The sequence below is a fragment of the Rhincodon typus genome, chromosome 32 (assembly GCF_021869965.1).
Source record: "Rhincodon typus isolate 14 chromosome 32, sRhiTyp1.1, whole genome shotgun sequence".
Taxonomy (NCBI): Eukaryota; Metazoa; Chordata; class Chondrichthyes; order Orectolobiformes; family Rhincodontidae; genus Rhincodon; species Rhincodon typus.
In genome coordinates, this window is record NC_063363.1 from 20,959,954 (window position 1) to 20,986,633 (window position 26,680).

The window sequence follows — 26,680 nt, forward strand, 5'->3', positions numbered from 1 at the left end:
TTTTTTTTTTTAGTATTTAGTATTTCAGTATTTTTCTGAAGAAGGGTCTAGGCCCAAAACGTCAGACTTCCTGCTCCTCTGATGCTCCTTGGCCTGCTGTGTTCATCCAGCTCTGCACCTTGTTATCTCCATTACATTCATTGCAGTTTTCCCTGTGTTTCATACACTATCTTGGACCATCTTCAGTTGCTGCCTTCATCGTTTGTGAGTGAAGAGGTTCTAAAAGTAGCAGCACTTAAATTTCATGATTATGAAGCACTGTGCATTAATAATTGAAAACAAATTACATCAGAAGTCACTCTTATAGACTGTGACTAGCAATGGATAACGGTCCTTCTGAACAGTACCCTAATTTTCTATTATCCCAAAAAAATTGCTTCTGAAAACTCAACAACAATTAACAATTAGCAAATTTTGGAATCATGACCCATGCGGGCTGCTCAAAAAGCGGTTGCAATAATTCATTGGTTTCTGAAAACGGGATTGATGGAAATAGAACAGATGAAAATTTGAAATCTACAAACATACGAAGGCAGAGATGAAGCTTTCATTAATGTTTAAAGTTTACATTATGTGTTTCCTCTTTGTTTCTTGTGAGTTGCTGATTACTTATGAACTTTCTGTGTATATGTATTTGAAATTTACCTAGAAGTTCTGTGACTTGGATTGAAGATTCAAGTTGATACACATTAATGTTTCAAAATTGGCTTGACCACTATCACCAGTACCTAGATATATCTCAACCATAACCTTCTTTTCAGTTCTTCTTCAACCAAATCCATAAATATATTGGTTTGCTTTGATCCATCTCTTTGTCTTATTTTCTATTTTTGCAAATTCATTTCATTTCACTTTACACCTGAGTGATATTGTGAGGACTTTGATACATCTAGGAGGTTTATTTGGACCGGCTCAATCCTTCATGACTGGATCTGACTTCTTTTGACAGTTCGTATGAATAGGGAATTTAGGACTACAGGTAGCAGCAGTTCTCATTGTGAAATACCTAATATAATTCCATGTAGGATGCCATTACTTCAGCTTGACTTGACATTTGGACAGATGACTAGATATAAGCTGGCTCCAAGGAATTCAGTTTTTTTGTTGCTCTTATCGTGTTTAATTTATGAATTGCAGTTTGGAAAATTGAGGATTATCTTTTGGCTGCATTATTCAACTGACTTGAAACGACGTTCCTCGATTTGTTTACTCAAGTAAGGAGAGGCTGACAAGATAGTAAGTACCAGGTACCAGTCTCCACTAAGTCATGTGAGGTAAAATATTAACAAGCAATATGCACTGTAATAAATGGGAGGTTAACCTGTATCTATTTGTATGTCTGAAAATATGAGGAAACTGTACCACACATGATACAACCAGCTGAAGCTGTCCCTGATACTGCAGTATAGGTCATTTGTTGCTGCCGGGTATGAACGTAGTTTCACATAGTGTCACTGGGCATCCCCACAGACCCCTATACAATCATCTTTGCTCCAAAATGTTTGCTTCTAGATAATGAGTCACCCTGGTAAGCTCTGTAGAGCACACAGTAACATTTGTCATCTGAAGAACCTGCTCATCCAAGTTGTCAAAATTCCTAAGACTAGCTTCCTACTCCATGAACCTCATACTTAATATCTCTGCATTTAACCAACTTGCTGTATTTGAATAGATCACTCCATTTTGAAATTTGTCTCCCATGTAAGCTTTAGTATAGTACGAAGCACGTGACTTGTAATATAGGGGATACATGACATGATCTACAAATGAGTTTTTGTCATAAGTGGGGTCTTAAAGTTGTGCAGTTACCAAGACTGATGTTAGATAAGGGCATAAAGTCTGGGCACATCTTTATCTGGAAGCACTCCTTTATCTATCTTTAAAGAAGAACACACTTGAATGCTTTTCAGGAGTGGTTCTCCGTGATTGGTGTTGTTTATAGAGTATCTTCCTATTGTTGATGCTTCGGTGTGGCCTAGTAGTGAGAAATTGAGAAACTGGATATTTTTATTTTTACATATAGAATGGTCAAGCATTTAAGTACGGAGTGCTCTTTAAAATATCAAGCCCCCTTTTTCACTCAGTGTTCTTTGAGCTTGTTTTTTTGTCAATTTACTTTGCATTTTTTTTTAAACAGTTGGTACTTACGATCTCATTGGTGTAATTGGCTGGGTGGAGTTCCAGGTTCCACCTGTGTAAAGAGGCTGAATTACTTGAAATGAAAAGATAGTTACAGCAATTCCGGTTAATTCAGCTGGTGTTCACCCATCCTCAGCATCCTTCTGCTCTTGAGTGGAAAAACAAAATATTTGAAACTGGGTTTGGCAGTAAACCTCCCTATTTAAATTAGTCTTCAACATTTTATCTTCTGCAGGTTTGTTGTCTGTATCAAAGTCATTTGTAATAATTCAATTCAAATGTATTTTTTGCCCTCCATTTTTCTTCCCTTTCCTTCCCTCCCCCACCCTAAGGCCACTTACCCCAAAGCATCCTCCATAATCCTGGAGGGCGAGGTGGACGGGAACACTGGCTTCTCTTTGACGACTTCTGATGATGCTCCATGTTCAGTTGATAGGAGTTGCGCTTGCTGCGGGGTGAGTTGGACGATGTTTTTCCACCGTCCTACCTGATGGCCCTGTTGAGAACTAACAACCATTGCTCATGTGGCTGGCGGATTGGACTAGCAGTAGGTACTGGGACTTCAGTCCGTAACCACAAGTTTGCAATGCAAGTGACCTGTTACCTATTTTACTGGACTATTCATTAAATCCATGCTTCGATCCTAACTGCAGTCAATTTTGCTTAAACACAAGTGGGATTTTCCCTTGAGAGAATTGTTTTTAATTGAATTGACTCCTGATTAGAATTTCACATATTGCATTTAAGAAGAAAGGAAAATATTTCAGCTAATAGATTGTTAAAGTCTGATGAATTATCTGATATTTAACCTTGTTGTTTTTTTAATATAAATGACATGCCTCTCATTGGAGCTTCAGGGAATATTCCCGATACTACGCCATATAAACTAGCATTTGCAGTATTCCATTTTATATTGATTTAACCTGCAGAAGTAATGTACAACAGGGTTAGTTTAATTTAGATGATGGACGTGCACTCCAGGAGCTGTAGAAATAAATATTGAATTTAACTTAAGCAATTCAAGCTAAAGAATGGAGTGAAGGACCTTCTATATCTTGCACAAAATTGGCATGTTTTAACCCTAGACTCAATAAAACATATGCCACGTCACCTGACATTTCTATTCCAATACTGACCATTCTACCATTCTCATTGATTTTTGATTTTGTGCTAAATTTGATGTGATTTGTATTGTCGGCTTGTGAATGGGGCCCTCACTGCCAGCAGGCTGGGTTAGGCTAAGACTTAATTGAGACTAGAGATGAAAGACCACAATTGAACTCTCTCCACCACACTGTCCGCTTGTGGCAATGATGTGAATGCCTGCTTTCAGCTGTCAAATTCGCATAACTTGTAACAGTCTGAAAGAACAGAATCTCAAAAGACTGCTGTAACTTCTATCATCATCATCTTATAAACTACAGGTGGATAGTTTAATTTTTAGCTAAGTGATAAAGGATCACAATGCGTTTTACTTTTTTCAAAATGGTATCAAGATGAACTGCATATAAATTCTTAATTTTTATAGATGTTTGGTGCAATGTAACTATAATAAACCTAATGACAGAGATGTCCATGCAGTATAACAGTAATAAATTCAAGGGAAAGCATCCATAGCTGTAATTGCCAATGTTTTGATGACATTCAAAATGTATATTTCAGCTATCTTAATGATTTTATGCCAAAGCTTAATTAGGTTTGAGTCTTGACGTTGCTTTATGCACCCTATGATTAAGGAGGGCTGTACTGGAATAGAATTGCCAAGAAAATGGGCTGTGTTTTTCAATGAACTGTGATCTTCGAATCAATTGATATTGTCACTGCCTTATTTTGTGTCAGCAGATCAGCATTTTATGAGCAAGGAAACTGGTTAGAAGGATAAAGTTAAGCAGATCTTTCCTCTCAAGGATCGAGTTTTACATCTAACCTAGAACGGTAAAAGAAAGTTGTTTATTTGCAAGAATTGTATGAAGGCAGCATTGGGCAGTACTGTGGCTCAGTGGTTAGCAGTATCTTAGTGCCAGGGACCCAGATTTAATTCCAGCCTTGGGTGTCTGTATGGAGTTTGGATGTTCTCCCTGTGTCTGCTTGGGTTTCCTCTGCATGCTCTGGTTTCTTCCCGCAGTCCAAAGATGTGCAGGTTAGGTGGATTGGCCTTGCTAAATTGCCCATAGTGTCCAGGGATGCACAGGTTTAGGTTCATTAGCCATTGTAAATGCGGGATTATGGAGATCGGGTAGTAGCGAGAGTAGAGTCCGAGTGGTATGCTCTTTGGAGGGTTGGTGCAGGCTTGATAGGCTGAACGGTCTCTATCTGCACTGTTGGGACTCTATGACTACAAAACAAATTTGGGAGTTTCAATCAAGTGCCTATGCATTCTGGATATCAATAGTGCTGTAAACTTGACATTAATTGATGATGTTACTTTACAAAGGCTACCAGTATAGGGTGATTTCTAAAATTCGACACATTATTGTGTAGAGTAAATATAGAGGGATTTTACTCTGCATGTAACTTGAGTTTGATGCTGTCAGCTGATGCTGAAATTTGTATTCATTATCCAACACAAATATCTCTTGCCTTGATGACCACCAAATAAACTTCCTTTTGCATAGCATGTAACAATGAGGACATCTGGTTCGGTATCTCTTTCAGAGAGTTAACGTGATGGACCTAATAGTGAATTCCTGTGCTGTAAAATTCAGTGTTAATGATGTACAACAGTGAGAGGAAAATGAAAAAATAATGCATAACGAATTTCACAAATAGAGGGACAAAGAAGATAAACACTAGGGTGAAAAAGTAGCTGGGAGTGTGTTCCGAAGTCTTGCATGTTCTTTGGGTCCAAGTGATCTGAAACCAACCAAGCTTTTGCTGTTAGTGTAATATTATCCAAACCAAGTGTTTGTAACTTCTGCTCTAGAAACATTATATAAAAATGTTTCTATTAGATAACAAATTAATATGTACCATATGGTATGGATGATCTGCCTGCAAGCAGGTTCTTGATTCATTGACTGCTGATGCTTCGTCCTGAGCTATTTTCTTGGTCGTTTTTTGACAGTGGTGGTTTGTCATTACCTTCCACTCTCCAGAAGGCTAAGGAGGCATCTGTCAAGTCTACCTCAGCTGGAACAGGTAGCAAACCCATGCTGTTGGTGTTATTCTGAACTATATGCTAGTCACCTAGCCAACAGCTAAATATCTTTTCATTTCGTATTTAGATGTTAGACTTTGTTGGATTATTGATTCAGGCTGAATATCACTTGTTCTTAACAGGAAAACTAATTGGTAAGAGGAGTTCATTCTTATTAGACTTGTTTTTAATCTGAATATGTTGTTCTGATTGCAATATGATTTAATGCAAAGGAGAGCAAGTCTTCTAAAGTGTGTGAAACCCCTACACCATGTACTTCCAACACTCTACACCATTCCGTAAACATAAAAATAGTAATTTGAGCTAAGGTATTTTTCTGAATGTTTTCTAACATCACGAATGGTGCTGCTTGTATTTATTTATTACAGGATTACAAGCCAAGAATAAACATTTTTATTGAAAAAGAAAACTAAACAACAGCTGCAAAATAATGATGCATTATAATCTTGTCTTACTTTACTTATTCTAGAGGTAGTATTTTGGTTTGTCTTTTTGGTATATGTTTTACACATCATGATTATGAAAGTCTATTGATACCAATGTGAATGTTATTTGTAATGTTTAGTGATTAGAAAGCTGATGGTGTCCCAGGTTTGTACTTTGGTCAATGTTAAATTCGCTGCATTCAGATGGGTGAGCAGTTAGGTTTCTGCACTTAGCCACAATACATCTCTGTTGAAGAAATAAATGAAGCAGTCTTCCTGCTGCTGATCACCATTCAGTGACTTGATCTGAAAACTGTATGTTTGTGGATGCCAGTAAGGATAAAATTGAATTTGCTGTGATATTGTCCATAGTCAATCTTTTGTTACTACCAATCAAATGAACACATAGAATAATCATGTACACAACATATCAGAAGGTCTGGTTACTGTTGTGCCAAGCCCCGACATAAATCAGCACCCTTATGTTGTTGATACCTTAGTTGGCATGTCAGCTTACTGCCATAGATGGTTCATCATTTCAGTGTACCTAAAATTTATCTCTGTGTGGCCTTTCAAGTCCATTCTGTTTTTTTTTGATGTTTCAACTTGAGACAATTCTTGGAGTCTGATAGAAATGATGCTGCAAACATGAACTGTTTTGAGTAATACAGCCCTATTTACTGATTGTCTGTATTGGTCTGGACAAGAACGAGGGGAACAAGCTTTGACTGATGTATGTCACTTTCTTGATGTATAGAATTTCTTTTGGGTAGAGGGAAGGAACCATAGGTGTTTCCCTTATTACCCTTGGCTGCCATTCCAAATGTTACAGATTACAGTGAAATTAGCAGAGTTATTATATGTTTTGAAGCGCTGAAATAGGTATGAACTAGGTGGAAGATTTAAATCATCCTTGATTTGCCCAGAAATGAATTTTAGGCAGTGCCTATTGCTATTGTAGTGCAGTTTAATGTGTGATAACATTCTGTTTATCTTGCAGTTTTGAAGTTTCATGACGAATCACAAATTCATACTTTAAACTACCAATTAAAAGTTATGGGCTCACATGTCAATTGAAGGACAAAGGGCTTGGGATGTAACTGATTAGCGTTAATTTGAATAACTGCACCCCCACCCACCCATGCTTATTGTGCACACTGCAATCTAAATATGATTAAATTTGTGTCCTTGATGCATTTTCTTTACTTTTATAATCTGATTTTTGACATTAAGTTTTTTTTTAATATCATTCATAAGATGTAGATGTCAATGCTTCTCCATCATTGTCCTTTGCATGACTGTGGTGAGCCACCTTCTTGATTTACTGCAGTCCATGGTAATGGTATACCCAAAATGTTATTAGGGTAGGAAGTTTCTGGAATGTGACCCAATGACAATAAAGGAATGTAACTGTTTTTCCAAATCAGGATGGTGTGTGACTTGAAGGGAAGCTTGGAAGTAGTAGTATTTCTGTACCTTAGCAACTTTAACTTTCTAGTTGGCAAAGAACCTTTGGCAAATTACTATAACCTACCTTGCAGATGTGCACCTAGAGAATGCCTTAATTGCAGGGAGTGCATGTCTAAAATTGTGGCTGGAATACCATTCAACTGGCTACTTTGGTATTTGGTATTTCCTTTTGTAGCTGAGGGTTTTATTGATTTTTCTGTTGGTAAATATAATACCAGACCATAAGATGTAGAAAATAAAAGATCATTCAGCCCATCTGAAAACTGTTCCGTCATTGAATGAGATCATGGCTGATCTGACAATCCTCAATTCCATGTTATTGCCCGTTTTCCATAACCCTTCATTCCCTTACTGATTTTAAAAAAAAATCTGTCTATCTCAGCCTTGAATACGCTTTATGACCAAGCCTCAACAGCCCTCTGTGGTAAAAAAAATTCCATAGATTCACTACCCTCTGAAAGAAGAAATTCATCTTCATCTCTGTCTTAAATATATGATCCCTTATTCTGAGATTATTCTATCTGGTCCTAGACACTCCCATAGGGGGAAACAACCGATCTGCATCTACCCTGTTAAGTCCCCTACGTTTCAATTAGGTTGTCTCTCGTTTTTCTATTTTCCAACAAATAAAGGCCCAATTTACTCAACCTGTACTCTTAAGACAGACCCTCCATATCTTATATCAGCTTAGCGAAACTTTCCTGGACCGCCTCCAATGCCAATATATCTTTCCTTAGACTAGTCACAGTATTCCAGCTGTGGTGAGACTAGTGCATTATATAGTTTTAGCAAACCCTCCCTATTTAATATTCCATTCCCTTTGAAATAAAGGCCAAGATTCCACTTGTCTTTCCTTTTACCCCGTACTTATAATTCATGGATGAAAACTCTCAAATGCTTATGTTTTGTAGCTTGCTGCAGTCTTTCTCTATATAAATAATGTTTAATTCCTCTTTTCTTCCAACAATACATTGTGTGATGTAAGATGTGTGATTTGTATATATGTTAATATTAATTACATTAGAGGTTAGATTTTGAGCTAGTGTCAGGTGGCTTTTTTTAACTCTTGACTATGAGGGGTTTAATGATTATCTTGTCAGTGTTTCTAGAGCCATGGGTTTTTTAAAATCATTATGAAAGAGGAGTCCCTGTGGTGATAATGGGAATTTGTTTATATTGGGAGAGTTTTACAAATGAACATAGAAAATATTTGTCTTGTCTGGTCAGAAGGTTCAGGGATTTTGTTTTTGGTTAGGGGAAAAAGCCAGTGCTTGGAAAGTTTCTGTTCTTCAGTTGCCATAGTTCCTAATGCAAGTAAGATGTCTAATACTGTTTCTCTTGAAGAAAGGAGATGGATCAGAAACATTTGCTTAGAACCCTGAGGGTGTTGTTTGATGCTGAAAATGTCTAAGCTGAATTATGTGATGAATCAAGGAAGAGACTACCAAACTCTCAAGACCAGAAATTGAAAGAAACCATTAAGCTAAACCGATAAATGTAATAAAGAAGCTAACTCTAGTGTGTGAGTACTGTAAAGAGATGGTGTTGAGATAGGTGGGATTGTGTTGATATTGTCTCAAAATTTTATATTTATAAATAAAATTTGCAGCATTGTGCTTCTGTTTCAGTGAAACATCACCTTGTTCAACAAAAAAAAATGATTATCATGGCAGATTTCAGTCTGGGATCTGACATCTCTAGTAATAATATCAATTGGGATCGTAAAACTTGGATGTTTCATTTCATTAAACATACTATATAAATGTAGGTGGTTGTTATTCTGGATAGTGTTACGCATCTTGATTGCATTCATCCTTTTGTTATTCTGAACAGTATTCAGTGATATTCAATGGACTTGTGTTTCCTCGTAACATATTGTGTAATCTGAATTTCACTGTACATGTGTATTAATGATGCAAGTTGACATTCGGAACAACTAAATATTTATTACTTTTTAGTTGTCATATTCTCAACACCCTAGCTAACATATTTGCCATGTTTATAAGTAATTAACATTGGTATTGCATTCTCATTAACCAAGAACCCATGAAAAATATTGAACACTGCCCCAATGGCTAACTTTGAGAACAGGGGAAAACGGGTTTGAGCCAAATGTCATCTGAGGCCCAGTAACTCTGTCCTATTTGTATCCGGTGACCATCTCCAGCAAGGGAGAATCAAACCCCAAGGGCCGCAACAGTTCAAGAAGACAACTCACCCAATGCCTTTTCCAGGGCAGTTAGGTTGGGCAATAAATATTGATCTACCACATCCCACGACCAAATTTTAAAAAAAAGTTATTTGCAGCTTTGTCCTATTTGTATCTTGATGACACTGATATTTCTATTCTGTTGATTATTTCTTGGATAAATCTGTTAGTAAAAGCAACTGGAAATGTATACAGAGTGAGAGGAATGTAGATTTAATATTTTGACCCAGACATTCCAAAGGATTCAAGAATAGGAAATACAGACATATGGCTTGGAGAATCCACTTCTAGAAGACGTTATTCTGCAGTTATTTTAAATTAACACAGTCATCATGAAACCTACAGGATTGTGTGCAACCTGTAGTTTTACGCCCACCCTAGTTCACTCTCTACTGGAGGGTAATAGTTGGAAAAGTGCAAGATGGTGACCATTTCCAACAAGAGAGGGTTGAACCACCTCCCCTTGACATTCAACAGCATTACCATCATCAGATCTCCTGTCATTCTGGGAATCAGTGAACAGAAGTTGGACCAGATACATAAATGGTGTTGCTACCAGGATAGGTCAGAAGCTAGTAAACTTTCACCAAGAGACTCACCACCTAACTCCAAGTGTTTCTTCCTTTGCAAAGACAAATCAGGAATGCAGTTGGGATTGTTCAACCACCTGGATGAGTGCGGCTCCAAAAACAATCAAGAAGCTCAAAAGCATCCAGGTCAAAGGAGCTAATTTATTTGACACTGCTGCATCTAAGTTTCCCTCTAAGTCACACACATCTCTATCTGGCAAAAATTATGGCACTCCATAACAGCACTGTGAGAGGACATTCACTACACAGGCTGTATTAGTGCAAGAAAGCGTCTCACCACATCATTAGATACGGTCAATAAATGGACATTTATTTCCAGTGATGCCCACACCCCTTAATAAATAGCATAAAGAATTTTTTTTTCCAATCCTATGGATTTTCTGATAGACAAATTATGCTAAACTGATACTTCATATTGTATTTCTGGATGCGGAGGAATTCCACACCTATTTCAGAAAAGAAAGCCTTACTAAATGTTCTGAAAAGGCTTCTTTTCTAAAATTTATAAAATAGTTGCTTTGGGTTGTAATAACTTGCTTTTGTATTTCAGGTTTTGAGTCCAACATATAAACAACGGAATGAGGATTTCAGAAAACTCTTTAAGCAGCTGCCAGACACAGAACGACTCATTGTTGGTAAAGAACAAGCATCCGCTCATGTCGACAATCACTGTTTTCTAAGCATGTTTCAATTAAGACTGGTTACGTGAAAAGACCAAGCATTTATCTTTAGATAAACATTTCCAAACTAAATAAGATAAGTTTAGATGACAAGAAAGGAATGAATCATTGATAAACTGGCCTTACTGTTCAGAAAGAAAAACACTTAGTTCCAATGACACTATTATTTACAACTGTACGTAACGTCTGGATTTTGGTTTATATAGTTGTGGCAATTTGCAAGAAAAATTGCATGAGACTTTGTGGAAATTGTTACATGTTCTAGGGTTCAATTAAAATCATTTTGAGGAGTTTAGAATGAAATCCACTGGACAATTAGAGTACAAAGTGATGTTCCCCTACTCCAACATTGCATTTGTCCCATAAAAATGGCCTGAACCCAGAATTGGAACTAAACTAGCACTAAAGTGGGCTGAAATTACGGGAAGCAGGAGTTTCTCCTTTCATTTCAGAGTCAGCTTGAATTATCAAATCTAACATTTCATCATCATTTTTCCTGTTAGCGTGGAGCCAAAATCGTTACGACTGACTGATGATAGCTGCTTATTACCTATTTCTGTAACTTTTTTTATATCAGGTGATTTTAGTTTCAAAACAAATTCCATGTCTATTTCACTTAATTTGAAGCTGGTGTACATTTAATTATTTCGAAGTTGTGTTTATTTTTCAAAACCAGCTTGACTTATCACAGAAGTAGAAAACATAACATGATATAGACATGTGGCAAAGTAGGTGGCATTAAGCCCATAATGCTTGTGCAAGCCAAAACAGACTATACCATCTAATTCTACCTTCCAGCTATTGGTTCATAACCCTGTACATTATAGCATCACATGTGAATATCCCAACTGTGTTTTTTCATGTAGTGAAGTTCCACCTCACCACTTTTTCACACAGTGAGCTCCAGATCCTTAACACCTTCAGAGTGGAAAAATCTCTTCCACCAATTACTTTAAACTGATGAACCCCTGGAACTTATGGAGCTCTCTGCTAAGAGAAATAGATCCTTCCTATCTACTCTATTTAGGCCCTTTATAATTTTACATACCACAATTAAATCATCCATTGCTACAGAGCCTCATTAATGAACTAAAATGGGTGCTGGGTAAAAACGATTTCATTTCTGAAAAAAATACTCTTTCTGGAAACTGGATATTTGACTCTTTTAGTGGCTTAAACCATTTTTATGGTAAGTTGGTTCATTCATTTCAAATACTCAGCACTCTTGATTTACCATTTTGATTCAGTGCCGGTATTAACTAACAAAAGCATTTAGATGCTGTTGATCTAAAGAGCGCATGTTCCTTTACATTTTCAAGAATTTATATTGGATGGTACTCGGGTTATATGGACAGTTTTATGCAACACATAATTTTAATGGTGATTTTGTTGTGACCTCACAGATTACTCATGTGCCCTTCAAAGGGACATCCTCCTGCAGGGGCGTCTCTACCTCTCAGAAAATTGGATCTGTTTCTATAGCAACATCTTCAGATGGGAAACACTGGTATGGAATTCTGAACTAATACAGATATTATTTTGTTATGATTTTAAAAAGAAAATATGCACCACAACAGAGTCAAAATATTGTACTTACTATTTGTATCCACTGACAAATTAAACATTCCTATAGGCAAATTTCTAAATGTCATGGGAAAAGTCAGGTAGACCATATTGTCACCTAATAAAATATTGTAAGATGTTATAAAATGATTCATCCAATATCTTTCCAAAGTAAAATTTATTTCATTGAGCAAGTAACTAATGTTGTTTTGCTGGGTTTGATAAAGACACTGAGTAAACTTGTCAAGTAGAATTATCCACTTCAGCCAATGGGAAGTTTAATTGGTATATGAGCTACAGAATCCAACAGCATGTTCCATAACTGATCAGGTTGATTGTTTTGAAGTAATAGTGATCATTTATATATGCATTAATAGGATCACATTAGTACTTCAGGGAATATTATATAAAGTAATTTCCTAATTGAATTTTGCTCAGCTTAAGTAAAGGTAATGAAAGTTTGCATTACCTAAAATGTTAGATTAATCATCTAAATCTATTAGAATAGATGATGTTTTGCCAAATAGGAATTTAACTTCATCAGTAAGAGATTTTATCATTGAAATTGAATTAAGTAAGGAACTAAACAAACTGCTATTCTGTTTTGGAACACCAAATGTGCAGATTACCATGTTAGTCAGTAAAGCTAATTGTATAGTTCACCATTTTAGACTGTGGGTGCTAAATGGATTGTCAGACAGTTTTTGATGAGCTACAGCAGAGAGGACATGCAAGATAAAATTGAGATACATTTTTTAAAAGATGTAAGTAACTAGTTACTGAGGCACAAGAAAAATTTTAGGCAGTTAGTCAGAAATTCATATTGCTCTTTATTAACATTTCAGCACTGCTGTTTTAACATGAGATCTTCTGAATTAGAGGTGTTTGTGAGTGGATGTTGAAGGAATCTAACAATTTAAAGAAGTTGTAATCTCTTTGAATTTTATATTCACTTCTTCACTGTAATTGTAAACTTTTGAAAGAATGAAAAGATGACTCTTTAAAACTTACTTCAAGAAGGTTCTTATGCCGTAATCTTTACCATTTCACTGATGTCTGTATATAATTTTAAATGAAATTATATTCTCATAGAATGCATCATACCAAATGATCTCATTTTAAGATATATCATATAGTCTTTTATGCATGTTTGGGCAGTCGTGAACCTTCTTAATGAAGCAGTGGTTAGAATGATTGAAATTAATGCAGAACGGTGGGGATAGTCAACAAATTGCTTTTACGGAAACTGTTCTATGTACAGATCTTGTCAATGTACCAAAAGAAGCATTTAAAACATTAGATTGTTAGCACAATAGAATCTCTTCCAAAGGTAACATTCCTTGAAGGCTTAGGAAGTGATGTATTCAGTGGCTCACTGAAAATTACTTGGCAGTAGCCTTATAATAGCCACAAGATAGAGGTTCTGCTGTTGTTTTGATCTGCCTTCTGCCAGTGTTCACAAAACTACATGGAAAGATGAAAATTTTTACCTCTGTTGTGGAACAAAATGTTGAAATATTCCTCACCCTCGATGCCTGCTTTTTCCTTGCAATTTGCAGGTAGTGGAATTTTAATTCAGGGTTGATGTGATGCAATCAGGATGTGATCTTTTGTATCATTTACTAGTGTTCATTTTGCTTATGGAATTGACTCCACTGGACTTATTACTCACTGCAAGAGCCCTGATCATGCAGTATCCCAATTTACTGCATGCATGTTATTTGATTTTACTCTTACACATCTTTGATATTTTTGTTGAGGCCAAGTTGAAAGTAAGGCACTTTCAAGATTTGTTTTTTGAAAGCTTCTTCTTGTCATAGTTGGGGTTTAAATTTATTGGGATTTAAATTAAATCTTGAGTTGTTGTAACAGTTCGTAGAAATTTGAAAATGTGTGGAAAGAGTGGCTGATGAGTTTATCTTGGAGATAGATAGAACTGCCAATGCTAGAGTCAGAGATAACACAGTGTGGAGCTGGAGGAACACATCAGGACAGGAACGCTTCAGAGGAGCAGGAAAGCTGACGTTTCGGGTCGGGACCCTTCTTCAGAAATGGGGGAGGGGGAAGGAAGCTCTGAAATAAATAGAGAGAGGAGGTGTGGGGCTGGGAAAGGTAAGTGGGATGGTGATAGGTGAGTGTAGGTAGGTAGGCAGTGGTGGGGATTGGTCAGTGAGGTGAGAGGAGCAGATAGGTGGGAGAGAAGATGAGCAGGTTGTGTCAGGTCAAGGAGGCGGGGATGAGAGGGAGGGTTGGTCATGGGATCAGGCCAGGGGTGAGGAGATTTTGAAACTGGCAAAGTCCACATTGAGACCATTGCGTTGTAGGCTCACAAGGCAGAATGAGATGCTGCTCCTCCAGTTTTCGAGTGGCATCATTGTGACACTGGAGGATGCCTAGGATGGACATGTCGCCCAGGGAGTGGGAGGGGTAGTTGAAATGGTTCGCGACTGGAAGGTGTCATTTGTCACAAACAGAGCGCAGGTACTGTACAAAGCGGTCTCCGAGCCTCCGCTTGGTCTCACCAATGTAGAGGAGGCCACATCGGGAGTAGCGGATGCAGTAGACCACATTGGCGGATGTGCAGGTGAACCTCTAACTGATGTGAAAGGTTTTTTTGTCTCCTTGGATGGAGGTGAGGGGGTAGGTTTAGCACTCCTGTGGTTGCAGGGAAAGGTGCCGGGAGTGGTAGGGCTAGTGGGGAGTGTGGAGCAGACAAGGGAGTCGTGGAAAGAGCAGTCCCTGCGGAAGGCAGATAGGAGTGGGGAGGGAAATATATTTTTGGTTGTGGGGTCAGATTGCAGGTGGTGGAAATGGCGGAGAATGATATGTTGAATCTGGAGGTTAGTGGGGTGATACGTGAGAACAAGGGGGATTCTGTCTTTGTTTTTGTTGTGGGGAGGGAATATGAGGGCAGAGGTGCGGGAAACACAAGAGATGCGGTCGAGAGCATTTTCGACCACCGAAGGGGGTAAGTTACGGTCCTTGAAATAAGAGGACATCTGGGATGTGCGGGAGTCGAAAGCCCCATCTTGGGAGCAGACGCGGCGGAGGAATTCAGAGTAGGGGATCGTATTCTTGCAGGAAGGTGGGTGAGAGGAGGTGTAGTCTGCTCCCAAGATGGGGCGTTCCATTCCCGATCATCCCAGATGTCCTCTTATTTCAAACTCCGCCCTCCTTCCCCCCCCCCCCCCTTTGGTGTCCGAAATGCCCTTTACCCCCGCTCTTGTGTTTCCCCCACCTCTGCCCTCACATCCCCTCCTCACAACAAAAACAAAGACAGAATCCCCCTTGTCCTCGCATATCACCCAACTAACCTCCAGATTCAACGTATCATTTTCCGCCACTTCCACCAACTGCAATCCGACCCCACAACCAAAGATATATTTCCCTCCCCACCTCTATCTACTTTCCGGAGAAAACGTTCTTTCCGTGATTCCCTTGTCTGCTCCACACTCCCCACTAGCCCCAGCGCCCCTGGCACCTTTCCCTGCAACCGCTGCCACCACCACCACCAACCCCCCCCCCCCCCCCCCCCCCCCCCACCCCCCCCACCCCCCCACCCCCCCCCCCCCCCCCCCAAAACCTCCATCCAAGGAACCAAAAAAACCTTTCACATCAGACAGAGGTTCACCTGCACATCTGCCAGTGTGGTCTACCGCATCCGCTGCTTCCGATGTGGCCTCCTCTACATTGGTGAGACCAAGCAGAGGCTCGGAGACCGCTTTGTAGACAGCACCTGCGCTCTGTTCACCATAAACAAAAACACCTTCCAGTTGCGAACCATTTCAACTCCCCCCTCCCACTCCCTGGGCGACATGTCCATCCTAGGCCTCCTCCAGTGTTACAATGACGCCACCCAAAAACTGGAGGAGTAGTACCTCATTCCACCTTGGGAGCCTACAACCCAATGGTCTCAATGTGGACTTTGCCAGTTTCAAAATCTCCTCACCCCGGCCTGATCCCATGACCAACCCTCCCTCTCATCCCTGCCTCCTTGACCTGACACAACCTATTCATCCTCTCTCCCACCTATCTGTTCCTCCTACCTCACTGACCAATCCCCACCACTGCCTACCTGCACTCACCTATCATCATCCCACCTACCTTCCCCAGCCCCACCCCTTCTCTCTCTATTTATTTCAGAGCTTCCTTCCCCCTCCCCCATTTCTGAAGAAGGGTCCCGACGCGAAACGTAAGCTTTCCTGCTCCTCTGATGCTGCCTGGCCTTCTGTGCTCCTCCAGCTCCACACTATGTTATCTATTGATGAGTTTATCTTCTCTTGCTGCAGATAAGGTAACATGGTCCTATATCTGTCTAGTATAACATGTGTTTGACTTAATGATTTGTGCAAAGTTTTTATTTGAGAAGTAATATGTTCATTTACAACTTGGCATTTCTAGAAAATGTAAATTTAATTGCATTAAAGATATTGTAATTGTGCACAAACTTCTTTCTATTTATGGCACTGTGCCTTGAGATACACATTACCAAGTGGCAAATGGTCTTTTGAGATGTATAAACTCTGTCCAGTAGAAGAAGAAAACTTATTTCTATAAACAGGATTGACTGTTGCACAGCATACTATATTTTGCTGGCAATCTTTGATTTTAAAATCTCTTGTGTGGTTTAGCTCACTGTACGTCTTAAGGATGTTTGCTCAATGACAAAGGAGAAAACAGCTCGCCTCATTCCTAATGCTGTCCAAGTTTGCACTGACACTGAAAAGGTAAGGTGCAGTTACTGACTTACACAACGTGCCTCTGGTAGAACTGGTCAGCCTATATATAGGGTAAACATGATGCCTGTTGGAATGCAGTAAGTTAGATTCACTGGAAAGCCAGTAAGATGGGACTTAAAATTGAAATTCACATTTTTTATTTACATTTAAATCATTGTAAATCTTTAACTATCCATTTCAGCTTGGATGAAATTGTTCTGAAGACAGTAAAGTTGTTTCAGCAATGCTATAAAGCATGAGAACTAATTACTCTTCTGACTCCTTTAAACTTGGTTCTTCCTGCTGGTAAAACCATGCCTTATCAAAATGATTTCAAATGAGTTATAAGAAGCCTAGGCTTGAAACAGAGACTCAACCAAGACCTAACAGTCACTGTAAAATCACATGACCCTTACTGATTTACAAAATATGTTCTTGGCTAGTCACTATGTTCTTGCTAGCCTGCACATAAATATGGACAAGCAGTGGCCTTGATAGTACTACACAGGCCTTTTTCCAGGTTTAGTGCATGCATGATTATTAAAGAAAATTTAAGTGTGGAACGTATAAAAAATGCTGGTTGTGCAACACAATTATATTTGTGCATGAAATATTGTTAGTCAACGGTAAAAATGATCATTTAAAGATAAAAACAATTACCCAAAAATAAGAATTGAGCAACATGATTGGTGAAATGAGAATTTAGTGCCAAAAATGTACACTTTTAATTAATCTGCATTGTGACTTTGAATTAAGATGGATCTGCAGTACGTACAAAAGGACATAAATGTACAGTTTGTCCTTTCATGTCCAAGCTGGACCAAGTGTAAATTGAGCTTTGCCTGATGATTATTTTCCTTGTATCGCTTCTGACACTATGCTGGATAAAAGGAGAAATTAGGGCAACTTCTCGGCAGTGAGAGTATCACTACAATGCCGCCTGAAGGTTATTTTCCCTCCCCAACCCTGCTGGGACTGCCATTGACCACTTATTCCCTTCTTACCATAATAAATGGTGATGGTTGGGAGAATTCAGGGCATGGAAGGAACCAGGTACTTGACAGATTTTTGTTTCTCCCCCGTTCATTCAGTTTAACACTGGTTAACAGAGGGAAGCTGGCTAAAAGATGTGGGACGCAGCCCATACTTATAAATTGCACATGCTGGACTAAAGCTTTTGGTAGAACAACCTTGATAGTCTCGGGGCACCTCTGCTCTTTTTAGTAATGCATTCAAGTGGTCTGGTGCTTCAGTGGCAGAACCTGCAGAATTTCCTTTTTGTCAAGGCAGGCTCCCTGTTTGTGGTATCTTCCTGCAATTGACAAATTGTTTTCGGGTGCCAGGAGGAGAATTTGATGAAGTTCCATCAGTGTGAGAACTCTGCTGCTAAGAGAAGAATCCCAACTTCTTATTGGATTTTGAAATTTGATACCTGTATAAGATGTATCTATTAACTTCTGTAAGTGAGACAGTTTACATGTGGAAATTTTTGTTGATCTTAACAAGAGACAGCTGAACCATGAGTAACTTTATGATTCGGTAAGACCATTTCATTTGTGCTAATGATGGTTGAAATTTGTGACTTTGTTAAAACTGTGCAGAAAGGATATGCTTGCACCAACTGACACACTAAGAACAGGGCATGAGTTAATGTGAAATCATTTTCAGTCAGTTCAACTGATGAAAGCTCGTTATTTACTTTCTGTCGCAATGTTTTGTATTTGTTATTTATTTGTAGCACTTTTTTACTTCATTTGGAGCCCGAGACAGAACCTACATGATGATGTTCAGACTCTGGCAAAATGCACTGCTTGAAAAGGTATTGCTAAAATGTTATTGAGAATCAAACTCCCTATTGAAGAAATAAAAATGATGATGGGGCAGGCCATAGAAACTGGGGTGCAGACTTGATTTCCCACACTCTGCATCTATTCCTTTATTGCTAAATCATTTTGGGATCAGAAGGAATCACAGCAAGAGAGAAAATAGTCATTTCCAGGTCACACAAATTAACTTTGTAGTTATCACTTGATGTATCATATATTAAAAATCTGTTTCCATGGCTCCAGAACAGAAAAAAATGGAAAAAGTCTAGGGACATCAACCTTAAAAAGAATAAAAATGTAGACAAGTCCCCACGGCCAGACAGAATCTATTCCAGGTTTCTGCCAGAGTCAAGGGAAGAAATAGCTGGGGCATGAGCAGACATGCTCCTTGATCGCAGGCGAGGTTCCAGAGGACTCAAGGTTAGCCAGTTTCTTTGTTTAAAAAAGGAAGCGGGGTAATCCAGGAAATTATAGGCTGGTGATTTTGACAGCTGTGGTGGGGAAGCTCTCGGAGAAGATACTGTGAATATACTGAGGATATATGCACACTTGGAAGAAAATGGACCAGCTAGCGACAGGCAGCATGGTTTCGTACAGGGCAGGTCATGTCTCACCAACCTGATCAAATTTTTTGAAGAGATCACAGATAATTAATGAGGGAAGAGCTATGGATGTAGTTTATGTGGACTTTGGTAAGGCATTTGATGAAGTCCCACAAGGCAGATTGGTACAAAAACCAAAATCACATGGGATTCGGGGTGGGCTGGCTGGATGGATACAAAACTGGCTTGGTCATAGAAGATAGAGTGTAGCGGTGGAAGGGTACTTTTCAGAATGGAGGCTGGTAACTAGCGGTATTCCACAGGGATCAGTCTTAGGTCCACTGTTGTTTGTAGTATATATAAATGGTCTGGAGGAAAATGTGGGTGGTCTGATTGGTAAGTTTGTAGATGACATGAAGATTGTTAGAGTTGCTGACAGTGCCAACGATTGTGAAAGGATACAACAGGATATAGATAGATTGACAACTTGGACACAGAAACGGCAGATGGAGTTTAATCAAGACAAATGCAAGGTGATGCATTTTGGAGGATCAAATTTAGGTGTGAATTTATACTGTGAATGGCAGAACCCTTAAGAACGTTAACATACAGACACATCTGGGTGTGCAAGTCCACAGTTCCCTAAAAGTGGCAACACAGGCAGCCAAAGTGATGAAGAAGGCATTTGGCATGCTTGCCTTCATTGGGTGGGGGGTAGAATGCAAGAGTTGGCAAAACATGTTGCAGCTATATAAAACCTTTGTTAGGCCGCATTTGGAATATTGTGTGCAGTTTTGATCGCCACATTACCAGAAGGATGTGGAAGCTTTGGAGAGAGTGCAGAGAAGGTTCACCAGGATTGTTTTCATTGGAAAGAAGGCAGCTCAGAGGAGACCTGATAGAGATCCACAAAATTATGAGAGGCATAGATAGGGTGGATAATCAGACGCTTTTTTCCAGGGTTGAAGTTTCAATTACAAGGGGGCACAGGTTCAAGGTGAGAGGTCAAAAGTTTAAGGGAGATGTGCGAGGAAAGTTTTTCATGCAGAGAGTGGTAGGAGCCTGGACTGCGTTGCCAGAGGAAGTGGTGGAAGCAGGCAACATTTAAGAGGCATCTGGATGGTTACATGAATAGGAGGGAATAGAGTGATATAGACTGAATAAGGGCAGAAGGTTTGTTTTTTATTATGTTTAGGGTATGATGATCAGCACAGGCTTGAAGGGTCAAAGGGCCTCTTCCTGTGCCGTTCTTCTCTTTTAATATTTTTTAAATGGTGTGTCAGATTCAAACAGACAGTGTAATTGTCATACCAAGCTATTGGCAGTAAAAATAAGACCAATGATTCTTTGCTTGCAATTGTTTGTGAACTGAGATGTAGTCTCAGTAATTATACTGTACAAATTTACTCCTCTTTGCAGCCTCTTTGTCCCAAAGAGCTGTGGCACTTTGTTCATCAGTGTTATGGGAATGAGCTTGGTCTAACCAGTGATGATGAAGATTATGTTCCCCCAGATGATGACTTCAATACAATGGGGTGAGAAATTCTGTATTTCCTTGCAGCAAACCCCAATTTCTTTGTTTTGGTCCTCCATGATGTAAAGCCAGTGTGGCTCATAGGACATGGAAGGAAGTGGTGGAGATTGCTGAATACTTGTACTCAAACATATGTATGCTAAAGTAGATCAAAGGCCACAGTCGTACCGTATTCCCCTCTTTTTACTTTCATTGAAATGTCTGAATGTTATCTATTACATCCAATTCTACATAAAGGGAAATAATAATTTGCAATGATCAAATCTAAGTAATAATTTAATTATTTCTAATCTAGAATCTTCAGTGCTGAATAAATGTAGAAGATATGGTTGAGGTAAATAATTTGACAACAGTTGGAAAATTGGATAACAAATTGTAAATTCACGTTATTTCAAATAGATGCCTTTCACATTTTAGTATAGGGGTTGTTCAGTCAATAGGAAGGCACAGAAAGAGTGAAAACTGTCCAGTTGAACAACGTGCACATATATATGTTCTGTGATCTTCCAATTGTACTCACAGGGAGAAATTAAAATAACATTGTCATTAAGTATGCCAGATCTTTCAAGATATTGGAATTGCATCAATCCGTGCTCATCATCTATCTGGCTTCGTTTATGTAAGGAACATGAGAATGAATCAATCCCTGCTTTCATATTCTGGCAGATCCTTATACCTTGTGTTTAAATATAAAATGTGGATTTTTTTTTTTATACATTTTGCAAGTCTGTGCACTTAATTGGTTATAAGCACGAATAAAATTGTGGAATTTCTCATCTTAGAACCTAACACAGCTACCATACCACAAGCAATACAATCAAATGCAATTTCAAACAAGTCAAATCTCTAGTATTTTCACTAAATTGGAATCATTCTGTTTGAGAATTGATTAGTGACAGAACCACTGAGCTGAAATTTTTGGAAGGAAAGGAATTCTGAGAATTTTGCCAAGTTAATTATAATTGAAAGCTCAAATCATGTACAATAATTTTATGAATGTTAAAGTAAAACTATTTCAAGAAATTAAAAAATAAATCAGATAACATAACACTTTTATAGTGGAGTTCAGAACTTTAGACTCTGTCCCTCTGTTTCCAATCAAAGCGTTAAACAGATGAATGACAGTTAAGATGGTATTTTGTTAACAATGTGCAAGTATTGTTCAAAATAAAAATGGAGCTTTTCTGTGTTTGCCTTGTTTATCTGTTGTGAAATATATGTCATCACTTTATCATCATATGAAACGGCATATATTATGCTTCTGGCAGGTTCAGTGAAGAAATCCCAGTGGAAGAAGTAGAGGTGAATGATAATGCATCTAAAAGCAGCTTAGAAGTGAAGACAGATGCCAGTCCACAGATGCACAAGAAATCAGTCACGACCAGCACAATAACCTCCACAGGGAGCAGTGAAGCCCCTGCCGCAGTATGTGAATAAGAAAGAGATTTTTAATTTACATTATTATTCAAAAATATGTAAAAGAAAAACTCAAATACTACAGGCCTTTCTGAAACAAGGACATTCCAATGAAATTTGCGTTTGAAAATTAAATGCTGCATATTTCATAATGTTAAAATTATCTATTTATTACCCATATATTAATTTATTTTACATTTGATATGACAAACTCTAGTAGCTCAGTTGGTAGAAATAGCAGACAGAAACATGCAAACTGGAAAGGCAGTTAAGGAAAGAATGAATGAATGGCCCTGATAAGAACAGGAATAGATTCTCCGACAAATAGACTATTGGTTTTCATTGTGCAGCCATTTCACTTGGCAGAGGTATCAGGAGATGGTTTCAGAACTATATTCCAGCAGGAGTTGATCATTTGTCGAGAGGAGAAATATGAAAAGTTTAGCAAAATTAATGTGACTCATTATTGCATTAGTTTATCTCAAGCATTTATTTTTCATAATGCATTGAACATTGTCAAATTGTCACCCAGCCGTAATCAGACATATAGGATAAACTCAACGGTTTATTCTGTAAGAGAATTTTAATTTAAAAGTTCAGAAATGTTCAATTTGCAGTATACTTACCGGTTGCCTGGTCTCCTCATGATGGAGTTAGGATATTGTTTGATAATTTTCTGAAAAATTCTCAAGAAAGCAATAATACTGCCTCAATCTGGTGATTGATACTATTAAACCATGTTCTGCTGCTGTTTTGACTTTTTGATAAGGACTGGGCATCTTTTGGATGTAGCTCTTAGGGCTTCCTTTAGCCTCTTCCCTCCCTTTCTAACACTTCTAGTACTAAGGGTCATTCCAAAAGATCTTCTCATTCTCCATCCTTTCCTGCAGGCTGACCCATTTTACCAAGGCATCTTGTCTGCATCTCTTTAATCTAACATGGTGGCTAAAGCTTTATTTGGTTGTTAATCCCCTAGTAATGACCTTGCTAAGAGAAAGCAACTATTCAAATTAGCAACACTCTAGTGGTCTGCTCTTGAATGGTGGCAATGATGGTTATTTATTGATTGTAGAGTGTCAGGATATCAAATCTAAATTTCAGAGAGTCTCACAGTGGGCTGAAGCAGCGTTGCATCAAAGTTGAAAAGCTTATTTTATTTAAATTGAATTAGAATTGTAGAATTTTATAGTACAGAAGGAGGCCATTCAGCTCATCATGCCTGTACCAGCTCCCAAACAAGCTACCCAGCTAATCCCATTCTCCAGCCCTATCTCTGTAGCCCTCTAAATTCATGACTTTTAAATATATATCCAGCTGTCTTTTGAATCCTCCTATGGAATCTGCCTCCACTACTCCACTGGCAGTGCATTCCAAAGTGTAACAACTTTCTGAATAAAGAGGTTCTCCTAATCTCACTCCCAGGTCTCTTGCTGACAGTCTTGAATTTGTGATCCCTACTTACTGACATACCAACTAGTGGAAACAGAATATTATTCTTTACCCTGTCAAAGTTGTTCATAATGTTGAACACTTCAATAATGTCACCTCTTAATCTTCTCTGTTCCAAGGAGAAATGAGCACAATTTCTCTAATCTTTCCTTGTATCTAAAATCCCTCATTCCTGGTAGCCTGTATCATTCTAGTAAATCTCCTTTGCACTCTCTCCAGGGCTTCAACATCGTTCTTTAAATATTGTGCCCAAAACTGAACATGATCTTCAAATGTGGTCTGACCAATGATTTGTAGAGATGTCGCATCACTTGCTTGCTTTTATACTCTCTGCCTCTATCTGTAAACCCAAGGATCCCATAAGCCTTTTTAACAACTGTTTCAACTTGCCTGCCACCTTTGGAGAATTATGTATTTGAATCCCGAGGTACCTCTGCTCTAGTTGTCCTCTCAAAGTTGCACCAGTGAGCATGAATTGTCTCTCTGTTTCTTCTATCAAAATGTATTAACTCACATTTCTGTGCATTGAAATTCTTCTGCCTGGTGTCTGCCCATTTGACCAACTTATCAATATCTCTCTGAAGTTATTCAGTGTCATCTTCACAATTCACAGTTCTCATTAGTGTTGTATCATCTGCAAATTTAGAGATTTTGCCCTCAATACCGAACTCCAAATCATTTATATAAACCAGATAAAGCAAGATTCCCAACACTGATCCCTGGGGAACACCACTTTTAATTTGCCTCTAGGCTGAGAAATGTCCATCTATACTTATCCTCTGTTTCCTATCTTTTAGCTAACTTCTAATCCATTCTGCTTAGGACCCATAGCACGATTCTCATCGATTACCTATGACACCTCATCAAAGAACCCAATTAAATTTGTCAGATATGATCTGTCATTGACAAAGTCATGTAGACTGTTACGTGTTAATTTATTTATCTCAAAGTGCCTATTTATCTTATCCCATACAATGGCCTCCATCAGTTTCCCCACTATTGATGTCAAGCTGACAACTCTGTAGTTTCCTGCGTTATCCTTTGCCCCTTTCTTAAACAATTGTGTCACATGCAATTCTCCAGTCCTCCAGGACTAATCCTGTGTTGAGGCCTAGAAAATTTCCATCAATGCCTCCATGATTTGCTCTCTTTCCTCTCTCAGCAGTCTAGGATGTATTCCAACTGGGCCTGGCAACCTCTCTACCTGGAGTGCTGCCACCTCTTCTTTATATATCACTATACTGCTCAGTTGTTCATTATCCACATTTTCAACTGGGCTGTGTCACCATCTTTACATTTGGTAAAGACTGAAGCAAAGTATTAATTTAGTACCTTTGCCATACCCTTTGCTTCAGTAAGCAGTTTACCCTTCCTCATCCTTCTGGGCCTCACTTGATCCTTACTATAATATGTTTGATGGTTTCTTTGGAAATAATTCTTCAGAATTTTTATATATATCATTCTAGAACATTAGACTTCCAATTTGGAAATTTACACCTGAAGATATCAAGTGCTACTTCATAACCTTGGTCTAGAAACAAAGGCCATTCAGTAAATGACATTAAGTCTAGGCATAAATTGCGAGATATTAAAAATCAGGTAGGCACAAAAAACAGTGCAAACATTAGTGCAATTGAATCTACCGCATTGAATTTTCAATATTGGCTGCACTACTATGGAAAGCAGTGTAGAGACCAGTGCTTACCAGTAAGTGACATAAAATGTGGAGAGTCCCTGGACTATTCTGAACCACTACCAAATAGTCAGAGTCACATGACAATTGCTAATTTTCTGTTTGTGAATAACCTAAAAAAAAATGACTAAAACCACACAATATAAAAAAAGACGGTGTTTGATATCCCAGTGATTCCGAAATGAAGGTCCATAAACAAAGTATCATAAAGTCCCAGCCCAACTCCTGGCTTGTGCTGGGTTGGTTGATTTTGCTTAAGGTAACAGGAGCAGTCATACTGTTGACTTCAAAGAGCTAGATCAGAGAACAGTAAAATAGCATAGGTTTTTGTTCCTAATAATGTATAACAATCCATACAAGAAAAAAAGCATGTGTGGATGCATTTCCAGACCAGGTTTGAACATGACCGGAATAGAACTATTTGTTCCATGGGCACCCTAACCAGCAGTCCACTATTCTTAACCTAGCTGATGTTACTGGACAAGTCATTTCCCTGACTGAAACCTAGCTTGACAGATCTTTTTTGCACTTTATGTGGTGGTCATTCACAGTAACAGGCACACGAGGCTGCAGATTTTCATTAACAATAAAGCTGAATTTTATATAGTAAAAGAAAGACAAAGTACAATAAATCAAACCAAACTATCTGAATTACAGTTTGAAAGATTTTAAAACACACAGCAAAACAATATCTCACCTATTCCCCAACACCAGAACTTTAAAGCGTGACAAGACAAGCGAAATAAACCTTATATATTAAATATTTATGTTTGACTTAACTGCTTCTCCCCAGTTCTGTCCTGTGACCTGTGAAATCTTCTCAAATGAAACTCAGGTAATTCAAAGCTTAGACTTTCAATAATATGATGGTTTGTAACCAAACCTAGAGGTTTCAGAAGCTAAACCTCTTCACCAAGGTAACGCAGCTTTCCTTGAACCATCTGTACACCTTTCTGGGAGTGAAATTATATTTGTTTCTGACCCCAGTCAGGCCTCCTGCAAGGCTGCTTTAAAAGCTTTCGAGTTCGGAGTTTTTCTAAGCTAAAATCGATCCTTAATCATTATAAACCAAAAGCAAACTAATGTCTTGTTATGTTTACTTCATGTCATAAATCCTTCCATTAACACTCCATGGGGTTTGCAGTAACCTGCCCTTTGACACATACTGGATTAAATCACAGTTAGGGAAGGACTGTCTGACCTTGTTAATTTTTTTAACTATAAGATACCCTCACAAAAACAGTCGACACCCAAATACAAAGTCGAGAC

General features: G+C 38.5%; 1 protein-coding gene across 1 annotated transcript in view; it reads left to right on the forward strand.

Moving 5' to 3' along the window:
• The window catches only part of LOC109913662 (protein Aster-B-like), a 60,320-nt gene that overhangs the window by 5,917 nt on the left and 27,723 nt on the right, over positions 1–26,680 (forward strand). The window contains exons 2-7 of the mRNA XM_048615529.1: positions 10,541–10,625; positions 12,074–12,177; positions 16,865–16,960; positions 18,690–18,770; positions 20,739–20,854; positions 22,122–22,278. Coding sequence (XP_048471486.1) covers positions 10,541–10,625; positions 12,074–12,177; positions 16,865–16,960; positions 18,690–18,770; positions 20,739–20,854; positions 22,122–22,278 — 639 coding nt within the window. The remainder of the gene's footprint in view (positions 1–10,540; positions 10,626–12,073; positions 12,178–16,864; positions 16,961–18,689; positions 18,771–20,738; positions 20,855–22,121; positions 22,279–26,680) is intronic.